The 20,809-nt window shown below is 47.6% G+C and overlaps 1 protein-coding gene across 7 annotated transcripts in view; it reads left to right on the forward strand.

Moving 5' to 3' along the window:
- TTC7B (tetratricopeptide repeat domain 7B) overlaps positions 1-20,809 on the forward strand; it is a 225,336-nt gene that overhangs the window by 168,378 nt on the left and 36,149 nt on the right. For 3 of the 7 annotated variants that reach the window (XM_074365147.1, XM_074365152.1, XM_074365153.1), the window contains 3 exons: positions 1,775-1,939; positions 4,295-4,345; positions 12,872-13,012. In XM_074365147.1, the coding sequence (XP_074221248.1) occupies positions 1,775-1,939; positions 4,295-4,345; positions 12,872-13,012 (357 nt within the window). The remainder of the gene's footprint in view (positions 1-1,774; positions 1,940-4,294; positions 4,346-12,871; positions 13,013-20,809) is intronic. The other 4 variants (XM_074365151.1, XM_074365150.1, XM_074365148.1 and 1 more) reach the window with 3 other exon arrangements.

Below are 20,809 nucleotides of genomic sequence, written 5' to 3' on the forward strand. Positions count from 1 at the left end.
ACTCAGGAAAGCACAGGGTTGTAGAAGAGGAGAGAAAAGGGTTTTGTCCAAGCTAAAAATGGCCCCAAATCAAAACAGAAGTGACCCTGAGATCAGCCGTGGTCTGGGAGGACTCAGCGCTGGCGGGTGACAGCTTGTCCGTAGCACGGGTTCGTGCCGCACCCTGAGCTTCTCCGCTTCTCTAAACGCCCTAATTTAAAGGGCATAGCATCCCACAGCCCTCAAAGACGCGTGGCCAATGCCAAGGCGAACCGCCACCGTCTTGCTCCTGCCAATTCCGAGTCACCCACTGTGAAGCCACAGGCCTCCTCGGATAGTTGTTTTCATTTTCTAGGACCAAAATTTATTTGCTTTTTATTTTTTGATTTTCTATTGTGGAAAAATGTCGAATATACCAAAATAAAAATACTAATGTAATGCAGCCTCCATGTACCCACCACCTGCCTTCAACAATCAGTATTCTTTTTTCCCTCCATCTCCTCTGTCCCACACTTAGTTTTTGTAGAGTATTTTGAGGCAAACCCTAAACATCATATTTTGCCTGTTAAAATTACAGTATATATGTCAAACAGATAAGAGCTTTTTAAAAATATAACCTGAAATACCATCTGGGTCATTATAAAGTGCAGGCTCAGTGTTCTTGATTTTGGAATGTGGTTTTGCACCTCTGAAGTTGTCCATGTGCAGATCTGTGCAGTAACAGAAGGGGAGCCCATGTCTAGAAGCTTGGGACTGGCTGGCTCCACTGTGGCCAAAGAATGGACATTGGTTTTATTAAAAGGATGTGGCAGACAGGAAAACATCCTTAAAGAATCTGATTTCCCTTCTCATATCACCTCTGGCTCCCCTTCCCCCCTCCTCTGTCTTCTTATAGGTCCCAGTCATCAAAAGAGAGGAATCAAATGGAGTGACAGTCTTTTAACTCTGAAGCTATGAATCATTGTCTTTTCTTTGGAATAAGTTAGTTCCTTAAATAGAGAATGAGAAAAAAAGTTTTTTCTTCCTTTTGCCTTCAAAACAGGATGTAGAGTAAGGGGGTTTATCTTTAATCATTGGGAGCTATTACCAGACACCTATCCAAAACAAAATGATTCTTTTAAGTTGAAAGTATGGTCCATTTTGTCTGGGAAATATTTTAATTGTCACTGCGGTGGTCTCCCCATTGCTGTGCATCTCTCCAGCTGAAGTTGTGAAGGTGATGGTGATAGGTTCCTTTTCAAAGTGCCGGGCCAGTGCACCCAACCATAAGCCAGCCTAGCAAGCTTAGCACTCCATTGTCACAATGCTGGGGCCTGACCTAGGGTTGCACCTCTGTATCCGCACCTAGGAAAACCTAGGTTTTCAAGTAAACTTTGTATAAGTGCTTCTCACAAAAAAAAAAAAAAAAAATCTAGGAAAAGTCAAGTTCTAACCCTTTCCAATTGAAAAGCAAATAGTTTCTTTTCCTCTAGAATTCCCTGGATATTATAGGTTAAAGAAGTATTATTGTCAATGGACCATGCTACTGAAAATGTGCCCAGGTAAATCTGAGCTATTTTTATTCCATGGTGTTGCTGCAGAACAATTAAATAACCAGTGGAAAAACAGCCAATTTGTTTTCTTCCAAAAGCACTTGTATTCTATTGTCAAGTAGAGGAATGATTGTGTATTACATGACCTTATTTTCTTTGCAGCTTATGTGAGTATATTAAAAGTTGGTTTATTTTTTTTCTTTGTGTTTCTAAAGTTTTTTTTGCCTTTATCCTTTTTTTTTTTTTCTCTTTCACTTTTTTAGTGTCAGATTCCTCCTCCTCCTCCTCTTCTTTCTCAAGAACCGAATCTCCTCTCCACCTGTTTGTATCTTCTCATCTTCATTCTCATCCCAAACCCGATACCTTTGTGTGGCCCCCTGCAGCTCGTTCAGTCAGTGACCCAGGTCCCCGCCAGGAACCCTCTCTGTGTAAACATGCTTTATGGTTTTTCCTTTCTTGTTAGATCTGCTTCATTTGCCTGATGTTTCATTTTCTGATAATCTTCCTAACTGATAAGCTGGATAGGAAACTCCAGCAAATTTACCTCAGAGAAAAATCTTGCTAGTTTGAAAATCCGAAAGCTGTTTGGGGCAGAAGGAGACATTGGTGCCCAAGATCCAACCTCCTCTTCAAAAAGTAAAGGAAATCTGCTTTGAGCAGAATAAATAGAAGCTTTTCTAAAATATTGCTTCTGGTTCCTGGGTACTTCTGTGCTTTCCTGGAATTGATATAAATGCATAAAGATCCTGTTTTTAAAAAAGACAAATTAGAACATTTTGCAAATAATAATTTATTCCTAAATATTTTTGGATTTCAATTTAGAAGTTAATTCAACAAGTATATAGTAATCAAGATAGTATTCTAAAGATACCAGTCATATGCCTCTTAAATATATAGTCCTCAAACTTTACTGTGCATTAAAATCACCCAGAGAGCTTTGAAAACTGCAGATCCCCTGGGCCCCACCCCCAGAGTTTATGTTTCAGGAGGCCTGAGGTGGGGCCCAGGGATCTGCATTTATAAAATGCCCTCAGGATTCCAGTGCCAGTGGGTTGTATATTACATTTTGAGAAACAATGCTATAAATTGTTTCCCATTTGCAAGGAAAGAAAGTGTAGGGTTTGTGTCATGAAACTATGCAGGGAAATTGAACAGTATTTTAATCTAATGTTGCTTTTAAATAATATGGAAATCTGAAAGTCTGCGTTAGGGTATTCTGGGACCTGTCAATGAAAAAAAAGAAAGACCCCTGTATTGAAATGAAACACTGGTTGGTAAAGTCCTTAAATGGCACCTCAGTATGGATGTCCCCAGGAAATCCACCGTTGGTCTTTCACTCATTTATTTAATGTTCACTTTATCCGCAGCACTGCCAGAAAATTTAATCTCTATATCCATGATTTATAAGGGCTCATCTTTGTTCCAAACGCTCAGTTATATGCCGAACAAAAGCTCATAAGGGGAGCTGCTGCCAGAAAGAACTACTTTCCCTAATGTGCTCATCTTTTGGATGATAACCTGCTGTGTTAAAACACACACACACACACACACACACACACACACACACACACAGTTGGGCAGAAGTGAGGCTACCATCTAAAATAAATCATTCAAACCAAGAAACACTCTGACCTGACTTATCTGCATATTAAGTGTTCTGAACTCAGCCTTAATGGCAATCCCAGTTTTATGAAATGGAAGATGAAGATAATGTTTATAAACTGCTTATGTTGTTTTTAATCCACTTCTTAAAATAGACATTTTCCCTTAATACAGAGCCTAGGGGCAATTGCCAACTTTGGTTTTTCCAGAAAAATTGTTTTTCACATTGACTTTTGCCCAGTTTTATTCGTCTTAAAATGGGATCTTACCATTCTGCTTAGATGGTCCCACTGCCCCGTCCACTCTTGTTTGCATAACAAACCACCTACGTCCACACCCTGCCAGTATTTATCGTGTTGCATCCTGAGGGGCCCTAAGTCCCGTTAAGCCTTTGAAGATTGAAGTGCGGGCTCTTCTGGTAAGGCACTTTATATCAGATTAATTAGCCAAGTGTTAAAGTGAGCTCCTACCAGGCTTTCTGCGGAATGTATTCTGTACCAAGCGTGCTCAATTGTTTATTCTTTGTGAAACTGTGAGTCATCTTCCATCCCTAGGGAACGCGTAGCCAGTAACCAGGTGTTTTAACTAAGACTGAAGTGCCCAAGGATCTTTATCCCCTTAAGTACTACATTTAGTTAGAGAAAGGAAAACGTACCATACATTACTGGTAAATGTAGAATTTCTTGATTAAATTGTAGTGAATTTGAATCCCCACACTTTCCTTTAGGACAGATGGCCAAGACCTGAAGTTTTATGAATTTCTCCCTCCAATCCTTTGACTTCACAGGACTGAAAACTAGCCCAACCCTACAAACTGTTGGAGTCATGATTAGGGTTAATGTGTGGAAAGATCTGAAAACTGCTTGTTTGATTATTTTTCCCTTCCCTTTGGAATTTCCTGCCCTGGAAACAAAACACATTACATGAATTGGTCAGCTTTCATGTGCTGAGTGAACATTTAAACACAGAGGGGAATGCCCAGTTGGCCTTTCTTTGCTTTAAAAAAAAATTATTGTTAGTGGAAAAACATGTGTCACTCTTGAATTGAAATCTAATTCCAGACAAGCCAGGCTTACAGTTGGAAGGTTATTAGAACTCCATTTGCTTTTTTAGCCTGAATTTTGATTTTTCAAATGTTTTGTTTCTTGGTTTTAATTTTTGGTTTGATTTGTTGTTCCAAGGCAACTCTCCAGAAGTATACTTTCATGGTTTTCCCTCCCTTTTTTCAGTTAGTAAGTAGTTTACCAATCTATTAACCTTTCTGAGGGTCTCCAGAACCACGCTTCCCTCCACCGTGCCGTGTGTGTTGTGGCTGCTGGTTTTTGGGAATGTTGAGATGGCGTGATGGCTGGACATGCAGCTGCCACCTGCTTGCTAACCCCTCCCTCCCCTGGGGCCATCTCTCCTGAGATTCTAATGCTTTCTGCCTCCGCTTGGGTTGAAATACTGAGGAGGCAGTACTGGTCTGGGAAGGACTACAGAAGAAGGCATGGCAGGAAGACTGCCCGAGTAAGGGTGTGCACTGGACGGGTCAGCAGCCCCACCAGGGCCGATCAAAGGTGCGAGACATCCAGCCTCCCCAGGGTGGGTCATCTAAACCTAGGGTAGAGGGAACCAGTTGAATCTTGAAATTCCTTTCTAGTTCAACCATTATTGCTACCTAGAAAAACTCTAAAAATTAATTTTCCTAAAGTAAGCTAAACAGGCATCATAAAACTTAAACTACTTCTACCAAAATTTGAAGGAGACTAAGCAGTTCCTCGGGCGTAGGACTAGTGCTTTAAGTATGCTTTTAAGGCATTAGTAGATTATCACATTTCCCAAAGGACGTTTGTTAGATCACTAATTTTTTCTGGTCAGATATTTTTGGGGAAATAGTGCATCTCCTTAGAGACTCACAGTTCACATCAGCACATTAAAGGCTCTGAGAAGTCCTGCCATTTAATAGATTCAAGACTCTCTGAACTTTGACCCAGTGTTTCCCAGCTATGTCATGTTTTCCACCCTGTAGCATCAGTGTTCCAGGGACTGCATTTTGCAAGTGCTAATGTACGTGGTGATCCAGTGCATTTGAACGACCTGAACCTTTACTGTTTATGGCAAATATTACCCCTTAGGGCGTTGCTTTCCCCTCTGAGTCCAGCTCGGCCTAGATGTGGCTTTATTTCTGGCTTTTGGAAGTCCACAATAGCAGAGAGGTATGTTTGGTATCGTCATCACATCAGGGTTGTTCCGAAAAAAGGTCTCACTGCCGGGCTCCTTTTCAACATCAGGCTCCTCTTCAACAGCAGGCTCCTCAAATGCATGAAAAAAAATTGATTTTCAGAAAGCCAGGGTACATTAAAATCTTCAAGCAGCCCTTATTGGTTAAAGTGAGGCTTGGTATATTTATACAAGGGACTTTATTTCCATGAAAACAGCTCCAACTCTCTGGAAGGTCAAGAACCCAGGTTCAAGGGCCAGTTCTGCAGAGGAACCCAGGCAACTCATTTAACCTTCCTGGACCTTCGTTTCCTCATCTGTACAGATGTACGTTTACTAGTTATTCTGTTCACACACACCTTTATGGTTTGCTGGTAGCTCATCCTGATTTCAAGCCTCTGTCAGGTGCCCTTCTCCCTGAGTTGCAGCCCAGCAGCCAGCCAGGAACGCAGCCGTCCGGGGCACCCCCTACGCTGTCCTCACTCCTAAGACCTGAGGACCCCAGGGGCCCCCATTCATGAGCCTCCAGCAATCATCATTCTAGAGAAAAATGTGGGTTGCTGTTTTATTCTCTACTCCCAAAGCGTGGTTCATTTTTCATATCACCGATTCTGGTGAAACTGCTACGCTCTTTAAGAACCAGGAGAAGGGAATAAACACTAACAAAAAACACACACCTCTCAAATGAAATAAGGTTGAGAAATAGAGCCAAGGTAGTAGTTTTTTTCTGTTTCCATGATGGCTGGCATTTTATTATTGACTTTGCATTTTCTAATGTTCAAAAATATCTGTCTTGCTCAGGAAGGGACTAGTCAGGTGGTGAATTTCACCCTCTGCTCCTGCTTAATAGAATAAAATTTTTATCTGTAGATCAAAAAAATCTCTCTTTTGAGGAGTGGCAGTTTAAAAAATCCAGCCCTAATAATTCAAGTATAAACCTTTTGTTTTTTTGCTATTTTAATTTAATTAAAATTAATTTAGTTCTCTTTATTTAGTCCTGTGGTGTCTTTCTTTAAAGAAGGTTGGGTGGAATTTAGCAGATTGACAAGTCAATGATAAATCGCCATCAGAGAGAAGCTGAGTACGTTTCCAGTAACTAGACCATCGCCCAAGCCTGGGAGGCTCCTCCCGTCGGCTGCATCAGAGACTGACAGCCTTCCCCAAGCAGAAGGGCACTTCGGTCCAGGGACAGGGCCTCATGAATATGCAGCGGGGAGGGTTTGAAGAGGTGGAAGCATCTGCCCAGTGTAGTCCTTCAGAAGGTGCTGTCTCCAGCCCAGAGCCACCTCTCGGCTCACTCTGACGCTGGCATCTCCCTGCATGCTTGAGAACGCCTCCCCTCCACGCTTTCCGTGCGACCACTTGACCCTGCCAGCAGCACACTGGGCTGCCCCCGCATGCCCACTGGTGACCACATACCCCTTCCTTAATGGGATCCTTCCCTAAAGCTTTCCCTGGAAAGGACTTTCCCCTTTCAGGAGAAGACACATCCTGTCAGGTTTAAACTGTGCTTGATATTCTGTTAAAGTCATTTGGAAATTGTGATCTCGTCTTGGGACCAAGGGTTTGGCTGTCCGGATTTACTAGGCTGTCTTAGTCTCCTTTTCACTCGGTGAAAAAGAGAAGTATCTCCTAGCTTGGCTGCCAGAATTATTTATCAGCGGAACCCACAAGCAGGAGGCCTCATGGTCGATGGGGAATTACGTAGAGCCAGGCGGTGGCTCATAAAGCCATCAGAGCCCTGTGCCCCCATCACGTTGGTGGACTTGCTACGAGGGGAAGTGGCCATTTACTTAGGGAATTAAAATGTAAAACGGAGCTCAGAATAGTGTGAGGAGCCCGTCACCCCAAATCAGCCGCCTCGGAGAAGCAGGACCACCTCCAGCAAAAAGGGAATTGTCCCAACCTGAGGTGGGGGGAGGGGAGATGTTTAATATTTTTTTTAAAGTACAGAGAAAACATGCCTAATCTGAGTGTTGAGGTGAGAGTGGGCTCCCACACCTCTCCTCCCCCTCAGAAAAGGAGAGATAGTCATCACTAGCTCCTGAGCCCCGAGGACACGCTGGCTCTTGGAGCGCAGGGGGCAGGTGTGAGGAGGTCACCGCGCTGCCAGCAGTCTGCAGGACTGCACTAATTTCCTTCCAAACCCTATCTTGAGAAACAGGCATCCTTTTCCTGTTAAAAGTGAAAATTTTTAAGCAAAGCTGTCTGGCAGAATGCTTAGTCATTCAGATGCTGTTTAGTGTGCAGGGTCCTTAAGGAGGGGAACCACTGCTTTTTTTATTCTGTAATTGTTTGAGAGGTACAGCTTCTAAGAACTGGGAGCTGAATAAACTATTGACAGATAATAGTGAATCATTTCAGGACTGAGGGGAGATAAGTATGGAGATTTATTAGCAACGGGTAATTTCTGCACGCTCAGTTTCTTTCCAGAAAAACAAGGGGAGGGCAGGTACCTGCTGCTGCAGCCTTAGGCAGAGAGAGTGTGGGTGACAAGCAGAGAGGTGGGACTTGGGGCCACATGCTCCACGTTCTCCCATGGTCATGCCCGCGAGGCTTCCGAGTTAATTCTCCAGGGCTGGGAAGCAAAGAACACACATGAGGTGTGTCCACTGACATCTCTGGTTGAGGATTTTTTTCACACGTCATGTAACATAGTTGTCCCTTGTTCCTGGACTGTAATGCTCACCAAGTCTCCAGGCAGGCAGGTTTCATCTGAGACCTATTAATCTTCTAGGTGCTGTGAAGATACGAGGGGAGAGGGAAGGTGGCATTCTTCAGGCTGCAGTTTACTTAATGCCACCAGATCAGTCAGAAGAGTGGCTAGAATACAAATGTGTTTCGTGCATTCAGTGACCCTGCTCTTGAAGATGCAGGGCTATGGAATGTAACTAGGCCACGTCATGTATTGTGCCTTTTGCTTAACAAATGACTGATTAATGATGAACTTTGAATATTGAAATAGGGTCCACGTGTGATTGCAACATTCGAGGTCTACATGATGTTGACCACAGGTGTAGCGTGCTTTGGAAAAAGGATTTTGGGAAAGGCTTCACCTGCAAAGGCAGTTTGAGCAGGCTGGTCCCAGGGTCCTACTTGTGGTAGGGTTTCTCTACTGGCTTTAGCAGCTGATAGGGGCAGAAATCCTCTGGAGGGGATCGGAGCTTGGAGTTAGAGCTTCCTGAGGTCTGGGGGTCTCTTCTGTCATCACCCCTCTCACCCATCCCACCCACAGGGTGGTCCAAAGGGAGACCCAGGTGGAAACCCTGGATCTAGGGATCAGGACAGTTCTTCACGTGGCACTTTGCTGATGTTTCAGGTGTCCGAGATGACATTTTCTCCTGGGCATTAGGTGAGAGGAAATTCAGAGCTTCTCAGCTCCAGGGCATCTTCTGCCCCCCAGACCATTCGGGCAATCAGGTCACAGAACCTAGGTCAGATTTTAGGGCACGCTCTCACCTGCCTGAGTCAGCTGTCAGTTCAGTTCAGTTGGTTTTGCAGTGGCTTTTCAGAGCCACTGCGTCCTGTGACTGAGGGGCTTGGTGGGGCGCAGCAGCTGCTCGTCCTTCAGGGTTATGACAGGGATAAGTGCTTCTTGAATTCATGTGAGAAATAAGAGATACCCAGCGGCCAGACTCATTCCCTGGCTTACCTGACAAATCTGATTATTCAGAAGCTTATTTCTCCAGAGTCTTGGATTTCAAATTAGAAATATGTCTTATATTCCTCCCTCTAATTCCTTCCTCAAGCCTCAATTTGTCCATTTCACTTAGGGGAATAATCCTCTTAACCCCCATGCACGCTGTGGGAATACATTTGCTTTGGTGAGAAAGAAAAGCGTTGCTTTAAAAATTTATTGGGTAGAACCAGCATTTCTAGTTGTTTACCTACATCAATCCAAATCTATTTTGGCCCTGACCGTTTCAGTCCTATGAAACAGTAAGATACAGGTTGTTTTGATATTTTTGTAATCAGATTTATACACTCGGATTCATAATGATGTTTATCCCTTTTTTTCCCTCCAAATTCTAATCCAGTGGAAGAATTTGATACATTGTGCTATTGCCAGGAATAGTAGACATTAAGTATTAAATAATTTTACCATTATCGTTAAGTCACCTGCTATTATTAATAAATACTGAATGCTCTGACCTCCATCCCTAGTTCAGAACGCGATGGGTCTCTTCCCCTGTGAGACACGTGTGAAACAGGACTGTAGGAAGGGCACGGTTATTTCCGATAAACCTCAGTTACCCTCCATGTTGAAGTGGGTTAGTTATGTTAGAGCCGGGGAAAGTCCACAGGGAAGTGCGGTGTTGATCCAGCTGCGTGCCACCATCATCCTCGTCCAGGTTGTTGGAAGTGAGGACAGCCACGCTGAGAAGCCCCTTGAGACAGGGAAGGTTCTGGCCTCTGAGCCATTAGGGAAGGAGAACAGGGCACACAGCCATGCTTCCCCAAAAGGGGGCCACTCTCTTCCGAATTTCATACAGTGATATGTCTGTTGACAGCACTCATTCGTCCATCATTTATTCATTCATTCCGCAAGCGTTTAGCAAGTACCCTTCATGGGCCTGGCATTGTTAGCCCCTGAAAACACCTAAATGGAGGGCATGGTTCCTTGTTCCAAAACCACCCAGTCTCGTAGGAGAGACAGTTACATCAGCTTTAACGTAAAACAGTGTGGTTTGTACGGCGATAACCGTACCCAGGGGTGATAGAGGGCACTAAGGACCCAAGGCCTAACTCTACATGAGAGTGGTAGGGAGAAGGAACGGAAGGCTCACAGGTGCCTTCCTGGAGAAGGTGGTGTCAGAGCTGGGTTTAGAGGCTAGATTTGGAGTTAGAGTAGTGTTTGAGTCCTGGTTTTGCCACCTGCTGGCTGTCCGACTTTGGGGAAATCACGTAACCTCATTACATGTCAATTTTGTCGTCTTAACAATGCAGATAACGTTGTGACCTGCCTCAAAGAATTATTTAAAGATTAAATGAAATAATGCACGTCAAATGCAAATCAGATGCCCGAAGCAGGCCCTGCTCACTAGAACTGATAACCCCATCATCAAACTGATAACTGGCACCATCATCATCCTTTGCCAGACCTTCTTCACAGTGAAACATTATTATGTGAAGAATTAATTAATTTAGTTGTATGTAGCTGTCACAAAGAGAAGGGACTTTGACATTAGTTCTGATTAGTTCATTTCTGAACAAAACAAACAAAGCAGTTAATCCAAAAAGCAAAATTAGCCTCTCCAAATGTCACAAGTCCTTGTAGCAAAGGAGCCAGAGAACCTGGTAGAAAATTTGTAGAATTTTTCTAGAGCAGTAGTTTATTATTGTTATTTTTTAATGAATGAATAAATATTTTAAACATTTCTCAGTTTTGATGTTTAACATGTCAATAGATATAACCCATGTAAACAGGATCTCTTGAGGGGTCTCAGTAACTTTGCAGAGTCTAAAGAGATTCTGAGACCAAGAGGATTCTGAGAACCACTGTTCTTAAGAACCAGATCTTCCCAGAACTCTTTCCCCAGATCACTGGGCTACAGGGAAGCAGGATTGCTCAAGCTGGCTGGCCTGTGCTGAGGATGCCTCTGGGCTTTTCTTGACCAAATGTCAGTGAGTACCACCTGCTTCCCATCTCCAGATCAGTAGGCCTCAGTCTTGGCTGCACATTGGAATCACCTGGGCGATTCACAAATCGGTGCTTGGCCTCGCCCCTGGAGTCGGTGATTCTGTGGGTCTGGGGTATAGCTATGGCATCATGATTTGTTCAGTCCCTAAGTGATTTCAGCGTGAAGCCAAGGCTGAGAACCACTGTCGAAGGTAGTCTGTGGGAAGGTAACAGCTTGGTAATGTCAGGACGTAGCAACAACAACCTTGTTTATTTTACCGATAGTTGCTGTTAAAAATCTCAGGGAAACTACATCAAATCTTTGTTATCAAACTTAAAATATTAATTTTCCATAAAAAGTTTAAAAACAAAACAAGACCAAAAAACCAACAGCATTTTAATCATTTTAGATTTTTTTTTTAGTAGTCCGACACACTTTGTCTAAGGAAGGTCAGTTCTTCAGTGAACTTCACTGAACTTCCTGCATCATCATGGTACCAATCAGTGTCTGTGAACTGGGCCTCCAGTTCCTCTTTCTTGTGGGGCAGCAGTCACTCTGGAGGACTCACCGGTCCCTCCCCAGAGGCGCCCTCCTCTTACTCGTCCTCATGGGCCCTGTCTGTGAGTGGATTATCCACAGAAGCCAGATTCTCAGTCTGGGTCCCATCCGCCTCCTGCATTTCACCTCCACCAATCCTCCACAGAAGGAGCTGAGTGTATTTTGAGGAATCCATGTTTCCTTTGACTGTTCGAACAGTCAAAACACAGTATGGATGGCCCTATGGTCTATCGCTGCAAATAATCTTAAAAATGAATAAACTGTGGTGCATTTCAAAGCCCCAGCAGAAATTGTTTTTATGCTCACAATCCTGTCTTATCCAGAGTATAACTCTTTTTTTATATTATCACCATTTTAAACACTGACAGAGTTGGAGTGTTTATCTCCATATTACACTTTATGATGAATTACAAATTAAGAACATTGCCAGTGAAAATGGATAACAGTTTTAAACTTGAAATAACTGAGATTTCTGCTCTCTGTGCTGAGACCGTTCCTCCGAGACCGAATGTTGGAAAGAGGTGGCCTCTTTCAGGAGGTGGCCTCTGACTCCCAGGACCTCTAGAAGGTCAGCGTGGAGAGGAACGTGTCACCTGACTCATTTGACTTCTGGGTAGAAGTTCTTTGGCCAGACCCCTTTGACCAGTGAGTGTGCTCAGTCCGCTGCATCCCTCAGCCTCCCAGGACAGCGAGTTTTACGGAAGAGTGAGGCAGGTGCAGCCTCTGGGCCCCAGGTCTCTTTGCTCTAACCTATCCTCCATTAGCCTCCGATTAGTCTTGATGATGGAGATCTGCCTATACAGAGGGCAAAAGTGTGCCTTTTCTACAGGTTTTAAGTCATGTCCTAGAATATGGTTCCAAATCCCTTGCAGGCCAGGGACTGAAACGGGCAGTTGCTGGGTTTATCTTGAGAATGGCCTCCATCTGCTCCGAATACTAGCCTGGGAAGCAAGTGTGACTCCTCTCCTCACCCCCAGGAAGTTTCTAGGTTTAGGCCCAGACAGGGGTCCTTTATGGCTTCCCTTTGCAGTACTTCACTCGTGCCACGTTTCGGGGGTGCTCACAGCTGTGCACTAGCTGAACCCCGCTGCCCCTGATGCTCAGGCTGTACCCGACTGAGCTCCTGGAGGGAGCACTTGGCATAGCTCTGTTGTGACTGAAAGATCAGCTAAAGCGAAGGGTAGAAACTAAGGGTCCAGGCCATCGTGCTTGTGTGGCCAATATGGGCAATGAAACTCAGAAGCCTCGTGGGGAAGGTGTGTGTGTCCGTCTCAAATGCGTGTCTGTGTGGGGCCGGGGCGGCTGGGTGTGCGGGTGGTTGGCTGGTTGGGTCTGTCCTTTCACTTCTGATGCCATCTCCCCGCCACCCTCTCGCAGGCTCTGTCCACGCCACATCAGTAGCAGCCTCCAGAGTGGAGCAGGCGCTGTCGGAAGTGGCCTCGTCTCTGCAGAGCAGCACCCCCAAGCAGGGCCCGCTACACCCCTGGATGACACTGGCACAGATCTGGCTCCACGCAGGTACTGCTCTGCCCCTCACCCTTCCCACCGCTGGGCCGGGGGGTACCTTTGCAGTGTGGGGTCCAGCAGGGGCCAGTGATCTCCGCCCCAGACTTCCTTTGCGGGGGACAGCAGAGCCTGGCATCCCAGATCTGCTACTTCCCAGCTGTGCAGACTTGAGTTGACAGCTTCACCTCTCAGCCTCAGTTTCCTCACCCATCTCCTGGGGTTGATGAGCACAGAGCCTGGGACATCCTAGCGGTGAAGCCTTAGAGACCCCGGGAGAGGGGACAGGTGTACTGGTGACACAGATGTCTTTATGTAAGCCCGGGAAGGGGCCGTGTTTGGTATGTCCCTGCTCCCCTCTCTGAAGGCGCTCCTGGTAATCCACAGAGAGGGAGGTAGGGAGCCGCAGCTGCTGAACTGGAAACTGGCCCAGAAAGCAGGTATGACTGCCCCTCCTCCAGTTTCACATGGCTGCTCCTGCAGAGCCAGAAATCCCCCAGATAAATCCGGCACGCAGGCATTTTAGCCACGAGCATCCCACTAGGCGGAGCAGATGCTGGCTGTGGATGTGCTTACGTATTTATAGTTCCATACGAAAGATAACTTCTGTTTCTCCAGTTTTATCATTTGACCTGCAAGGCCTTCCCCGGCTTGACTCTCAGGGTGCCCGGTAAAAGCCCAGATTTGGCCAGGCAAGTGTTTGTCATCCACCATCGTCCATCTGTTTACTCCTTTTTTTGCCAAGGCTAATTGCATGACGTTCAGCCTCGTTCGGAACCGCCGGCAGGCCTTTGTGTAAGGAAACACGGTTGGATGTACCTGGCCCTGGCGTGTCACAGAGCCAAGCTCCGCCAGCCTCGTCTGTGTTGGCATCTTTAATTGAGCCATAACAACCACCGTAAATTAACAAATTATATTCTTCTAAGCAGAAGTACAAAAGAGGGATGATTCATGAATGTGCTGATCATTCCTCCTGTGCAGACGCTTGCCAGTGTTCGGCCTCTCCCTGGGTCCTAGACGGGCCGACTGCAAGGGCACAAGCAGCAGGAGTGCCTGCCCCTGTGGCTCCTGCAGAGAAGCCAGGCTCCCCATCTAGGACCTGGCGCCTGCCCTGTTCAGTCGCCTTCGTGGGCAGAGATGGCAGAGTACAGAAAGAGGAGAATGCCCTAGTGCCTGGGCCCCATGAGACTGGCCGAACCCGCGAGGCTAGCACAGGGGCAGAGTTGCCCTGCAGACGGGGATGAAGTCGAGTTTTTGAAGTACCAATGTCTAAAAGCACCAGAAGGGCTGAAGGTGATCCTTCCAGGTGGAAGGAGCTCCCTTGACCTCACAGGCATTGCTTCTCTTGCTTGTGTCTTGGGAAAGTTCATGACCTGAGTGAGGGTCACTCAGCTCTAGGACAGCTTTACCCACAGGCTTGGTGCCCTCACTCAGTTATCCACTTTGTTCCTCTTGGCGTGACCTGCTGTAACTCTTGGAGGAAACTTTGTAGCTGTTTATAGGAACATTGATGAGCTTGGGGGCTAAGATTCCATTTGGAGCGATCCTTGAATTTTCAGTGCTCGGGTTAATAGCCATTCCTCGCTGTGGCAGCCTGCAGGGCAGAACACAGCTCTCACCACTGGCTGATGGGTGTGGCTTTTAACATCCTCCAAGTTGGTGGAATTGAATCCTGGAAAGCGGATGTCATACCTGCCTTGTAAACGCTGGGCAGAATATGCATCGTGCTTGTATAATATGAATGAGTGCAGTAAATTAGTATCTTTATAGACTTTGTGCCACATTGGCTCCTTCAAAGCCCTGACTTTGTCTGATTAGAATTGTATCATATATTCACGTGGTCTTTGAAGAGGTAAATTCAGAAGGAATTCCTAAAACAAGCTTCCACTGAACTATAAGGCTTTACCATATGCGGTTTGAGCTCTGCTGCTCTGGGAGGCAAAACAGCAGTGACCCACATTCTTTGACAACTTATGGAAACCAGGTAACATCTGCGTCCATCGTCAGCTCCAGCCATGCTGCCAGATTCTGTACATGCTGCAAGCTTTAGAAGAAACTGTTGAAATCAAGGCCTGGCACCCAAGGCTGTGGTGTTTCTGTGGCGTCCGGGGGTCTCCTCTCGTTGTTTTTCCTGGTGAGCTGAGCGAAGTGGGAGCTCATGATGGGAGCCCGTGGCAGGTCACATCACTCTGAGATGACCTCAGGTTTCCAGCCTATTTTGTGCACAGGTCCCTGGGCTATTTGTGTGTCCATTTGAGTAGCAAAGAGATCGTGACTAGGACACCTGAGCCTCCAGCTGCTCTGGGAGGGAACAGCCACAGGCCCAGCGGGAAGCACAGACTCAGCAAGGCCAGGGATGCTTGGCCCTTCCTGTGTGGTGGGACCGCCCCCTGGGCACCCCCTTCCCTCTGTGCCTTCTCCTCCTTCCTGGACACGTCTGATGCCAGTGCCTCAGGCTCGGCCCAGGACACCTGAGAGCCGACCCCCATGAGTTGTGCGGGTTTTGTTGCTTGGTTTGCTTGGACCTATGTGACAATTTTATTTAAGTCATATTTGAATAAAGACACAGAAGCCGTGGAGTGAAAGGCTTCCTCTTATCCCTGACCATCAGTCACCCCCTCCTCCCCTCAGCAACCACCGTTAGCGTGTGCACCTTCCAGAGACGTTACGCTCGCTGGAGATCATTGCCTGTCAGCACATCTGAGGGTAAATCCACTGAATGAATTTACTGTAACTTAACCAGTTCTCCACTGACTAGTTTAGGTTATTTCCAGTATGTTGCTGTTACAGACGATGCATCCATGTGTATCATTCTGCAGAGTGTTCTGTATCTGAAAGGTAAACTCCTCAAAGTGGAATTGGTGGATCAAAAGGCGTGCCCTCTTAATTCTGATAAATTTTGTCACATTGCCTTCGACGGAATCGTGCCAGTTCGCATTCCAGCCGACAAGGTGGGAATGCCCGTTTTCTCACGTCCTTTATAACACAGAGAGTTATCGAACTTGTAGATCTTTGCCAGGCTGACAGGTGGAAGTGATATTTCCCTTATCTCCTCCTGGCTTCTGCCCATTTCTCTTCTTTGATACTGAGCCTCTCTTTTTGATTTGTAAGCATTTATTACGTATCAGAGAAATTTGCCTTGTATCATACGTGTTATATTCGCCCCCATTTTAACTTTGTGTTTTGGGGTTTTGTTGTTGTTGCCAAATTTTTTTTTTACATTTATCAATCTTTATAGCATCTGGGCATCACATGATATTCAGAAAGGAGCTACCCATTTTTATGGTCTCTTTTCCTAAAACTTCCAACTATCTCCCAATGCCATCCATGCATACATCATCTTATAAAGAAGGTCAAAAGGATTATTTTCCTTCACTTTGCAGAAGGGAAACCCAGGCCAAATAGAAGTCAGTGCCTCTGCGGTCTCCCTGGGACAGGAGTTAGAGCGTTTGTTGTTTATTGTATCTCGAGACATACCTTCCTAGGAATCATGCAGTTGCTTTAGAATGCACACCTTATGGTTGGCCATCGGAAGTCCCTACAATCACAGTCATTCAACCTTGAACCAGAGCCTTTCCCCAGCTAGGTAGCCTCTTGGTGCCCATCCTTCACTTTCCACTCGGGGATGGCAGCTAAAAATGACTTTGTGGTAGGTGGATAATTTTTGCTTGTTACTTGCTAATAATTACAGCTTTCACTTTGGCACCTCTCACAGTCGAAACCAATGGCTATTCTTAGATGTGCAAGATCAGATTTTCTGATTTCTGCTGGGAATGTAAAGCCGTGATACACTCACAGATTCCTTCAGGGCTTGGCCTGTCCCGTGTGTCCTTCCCGCCGCCCAGCCCCTCCCAGCCACTGCGAGGCCGCGTCACTGGCCGGGTCAAGGGATAATCCTGTGGCATGGCCCCCGTGACGAGACAAAGACAGCTCCCAGACAGGTGGTGAGAGGGTCACTGCACAGGGAGTGCCTGCAGGAGGGAATGCTCGGTCCCCAGGGGGTCAGGCCTGCCCTGACACAGTGCCAGTCTCCATGGATGAGACCTGCCAGCCCTGCCAGCCCTGCCCCTTCTCCTGCCCAGGGCGTCTTGATCCATGGTCCACGGCTGGCAGGTAGTTAGCGTTTACCAAGCACCGTGGATGTATCAGACATTACTCCAAGGACATAATGTGTCTTAACTTGTTTAGTCCTTGTCATAGCCATGTCAAGGCCATATAAGGTATAAATACCCTTACTAACCCCATTTTACAGATGAAGAATCTTCAGACACCACTCTCAAGTCACCTGCCTAAGGTTACACGGCTAATAAGTGGAGAAACCAGAATTCAAAACCAACCAGTGTGGCTCCAGAATCCAGCCCCTACCCAGGGAGGGCACTCAGCCATTGAGCACGGTCGGTATCTGTGAGCATCAGTCTCTGGGCCACTGTCGGGGTGAGGTTCTGGAGCACACGGTCAGAACACAGACCCAGGCTCTGCTGTCATGAAGTTTACAGACGTGGAACATACCAGGTGCAGAAGCACTCAGTCCCCTGTGCTGAGTGCCCTGGAGGGCCAGTGTGGGCTCTGTGAGAACTGGGAGCAGAGGTCTTCCCCACCTGGGGCCAGCGGGTGTGCAGGCAGGCCTGCAGGCCGTGAGCTCTGAGCTTAGACAGGTGGCAGAGCCATAGGGGTGAAGCCTGAGAGGAAGAGTAGGGGGGCCGAGGTGAGGCTGGATGAGCCAGCGCACTGTGGCCAGGTCAAGATCTCTACAGAAAAGCTATTGAAAGACATCAGCAGGAGGGTGAAAGGATCAGAGCGAGGTTTTTAAAAGATCCCGCCCGCTGACTGTGGGGCACGGCCCCGAAGGCAGCACAGTGGAAAGGGAAGGTCAGGTGCATTGATCCATGTGACCAAAGGGGCAGCTGGTCTGAGGCAGCATCAGGGGGTGGAGATAGGGGAACCCCTGAGATGCATTTTCGAGGTAGAACTGCTAGGACCTGTTGATGGATTAGATGTGGGATGAAGGAGAAGGGAGAACCCTGTGTTGGGGGCTGAGGTCAGTGGTGATTAGTGATTCCATTATCTGTGATGGGCACATTATCTGTGGAGGGAGCTGACAGGTAAGGGTCAGGGAGCAAGAGAATCCAGAGCCCTGTTTGAACTTGGGAGTGTCAGGTACCTGAGGACATGCCAGTGAAGGTGTCAGGCCGGTGGCCAGATACTCAAGCCTATACTTGAGATTTGGGCTAGGAACATAAGTTTGGAGGTGGGGATTTACAGCTGAGGGGTATGAAGAGAAGGCCTAGGAAGAGAACGTTGATGGCAAAGGGAAAGGGCCAGGACCCAGACCTGAGCCCCCCGACATTAAAAGTTTGGGAGGAGAGGAAAAGCCAAAGAAATAGAAAGGGAGTTGTCAGCGAGGAAGGAGGAAACCGGGAGGGGTGTCCCAGCAGCCAAAGGGGTTTACAGAGGAGCCTGTGCGGTACAATCAAGGACGTGGGTCCTGGACAAAGACTAGCTGAAGTCCTGATCCCTCCGCCGTCTGGCAGTGGGACCTACTTCCTCTGAGTCCTGCGTGCTCTCCTCTGCAGAATGAGGACAGCTGTGACAATTGCACAAGATAATGGGTGGAGAGGGCTCAGCAGGTGGTGAACACTTAATACCCATTAAAATAACAGTTTTTTTTATCAGCATGGTATTTATTTGTTTATTGATATTTCTTGTCCCTTTATTTTTTTATGGAGGTACTGGGGACTGAACCTAGGACCTTGTGCATGCAAAACATGTGCTCTACCACTGAGCTATTACCTTCCCCCCATTTATTTATTTATATTTTGTAAAGGTTATACTCCATTTATAGTTATTTTAAAGCACTTGCTGATCCCCCATGTTGTAGAAGATATCCTTGTAGCTTATTTTATACCTAATAGCTTGTACTTCTTAGCCCCCTACCCCTACGCTGCCCCTACCCCTTCCCTATCCCCACGGTAAAATCATGATTTTTAAGATAGATGCGGTAGGCAGGAAGTGATGCTGAGAGGTTGAATAAGGTGGAGACAAAAGCATTTGTTGGATTTGACGTCTGGGGGTTATTGGTGACATGAGAAGACAGGTTTAGGGGAGCGGTGGCGACGGAGCCACGCTGGTGTGGGCTGCAGGCGGGGGCAAGTCGGGACATGGAGACAGAGGGTGCACAGTCCTTGCAAGAAGAACCCCTGTGGAGCAGCGTGGGGGTATGAGAGGTGCTCGGGAGGATTATGAAGTCAAGAGGGGATTTAAGTGGCTGACGTAGCAGCATGCTGTCTGCTCACGGGGACCTTCATCATCCAGGAGAGAAGGGGGTGTGGAGACACGAATCCCTCGAGATGGCAAGAGAGCGGTGGGGCCCACGGCACAGGCAGCGGTGTCAGCCCTCAGGTGCAGCAGGAGGAGGGCGGGGAGGATGGGCACAGAGGACGGCGACGAGCCTGTGGGTTTGGTGGCGAGAAGAGCCACCAGGTCTGCTTTGCTGGCTTCTGCTCTGTCTCTGAATGATGAGTCAAGGTCAGCCAAAGGGGTAGGAGGCTTTGGGGAAGGGGCTAAGAGCCAGGAAAACAGCTGGGTGGAGGGATGAAGTATATTGCAAACATAGTAGAAGGACAAAGAGCTGGTCCTGCCGTCCCCCTGAGCCCCCTGGGAAGGGGTCACTCTGCTGACACAGCCATTCACAAACTCAGAAATCAGTGTCGGCTGTGCAGCCAGGACCCTGACGGAGGCCTTTGGCCAGGCCCTCAGTGAGGACAGGACCTGGGCTGCATTCGTCTTGGGGACTCCAGGCTCCCGCTTGGGGTCTGGCCCAGAAGAGCTCAGGGTAGGACTGACGCCTGGAAACAAAATCACTGCCTCCTTCACATCCCGATTCCCAAGAAAAGAAGGAATGAAGACAGTGCCGGTGAGAGCTGATAAGGACTGAGGCCTCCCCAGGCCTTGGTGACTTGGCCAGGGGACCAGAAACTCATCAGTTCCCACGACCCTGCCCTCTTTGGCCCACGTGCTGATTTCCACACAGAAGAGCCAGTTCACGGAGGTGAAGTCGGGAAGGTGAGCTGGGGAGCACAGCTGCTCCTGGCAGACACCCGCATGCCGCCAGCTCTCCTCTGCCCTCCGCGGTCGGGGCTACCCCAGGACTGGCTTGCTAAGGTTGTCTCCCAAGCACAAGTCTCCTCTCTTTAGGGAAGCAGGGTTTGGGGTAAAGGAAATGGTTCTGAGGGGTCAGTTGAGCCTGCCGGCCCAGCCCCCTGCCTGCCTGCGTGCTGGCTGGCCTGCCCTATAAGACTGAGGAGAAGCTGATGGCCCCCGAGACTTGCCTTCACACCTCCCTGCCAGCCCCCGGCGGAGTGGAGGATCTGACGGCACCCACACTAGGTACAGCGCTCAGGCTGCCTCTCACATACACGGCTCCGTTGTACGAGTTTCACAGGTGTCCCCTCTGGCTAGCCAAAGGCCCCTTGGTGAGAAGAAAGAGCTTCCTCTCCTTCAAGGGCCAGACGCAGCCCTGCACCAGGCGACCACCAGATCAGTGGGGTCCAAGTTGGTCAGCCCCGCTCCGCCCAAGCCTTTGCACACTGCACACCCTGCCTGGCCCTGAGTTCCCAGCCTCGCGGCTGATGTGGAGTAGCTGCTGACAAGTGTGAGAAGAGTGGATGAACACAGGAGGAATCTGGGCCTGCGCGGCATGGTGGGTGCATCCAGCGCCAGGCTCCCCCGGTTGGGAGGAAGAGAGAGTCCCCAGGCCTTGGCAGCGTAGCTCAGCCCTTTTCACGTCACATCTTTACTCTGGTTCAGCCAATG

The sequence above is a fragment of the Camelus bactrianus genome, chromosome 6 (genome assembly GCF_048773025.1).
Source record: "Camelus bactrianus isolate YW-2024 breed Bactrian camel chromosome 6, ASM4877302v1, whole genome shotgun sequence".
In the NCBI taxonomy this organism is placed as follows: domain Eukaryota; kingdom Metazoa; phylum Chordata; class Mammalia; order Artiodactyla; family Camelidae; genus Camelus; species Camelus bactrianus.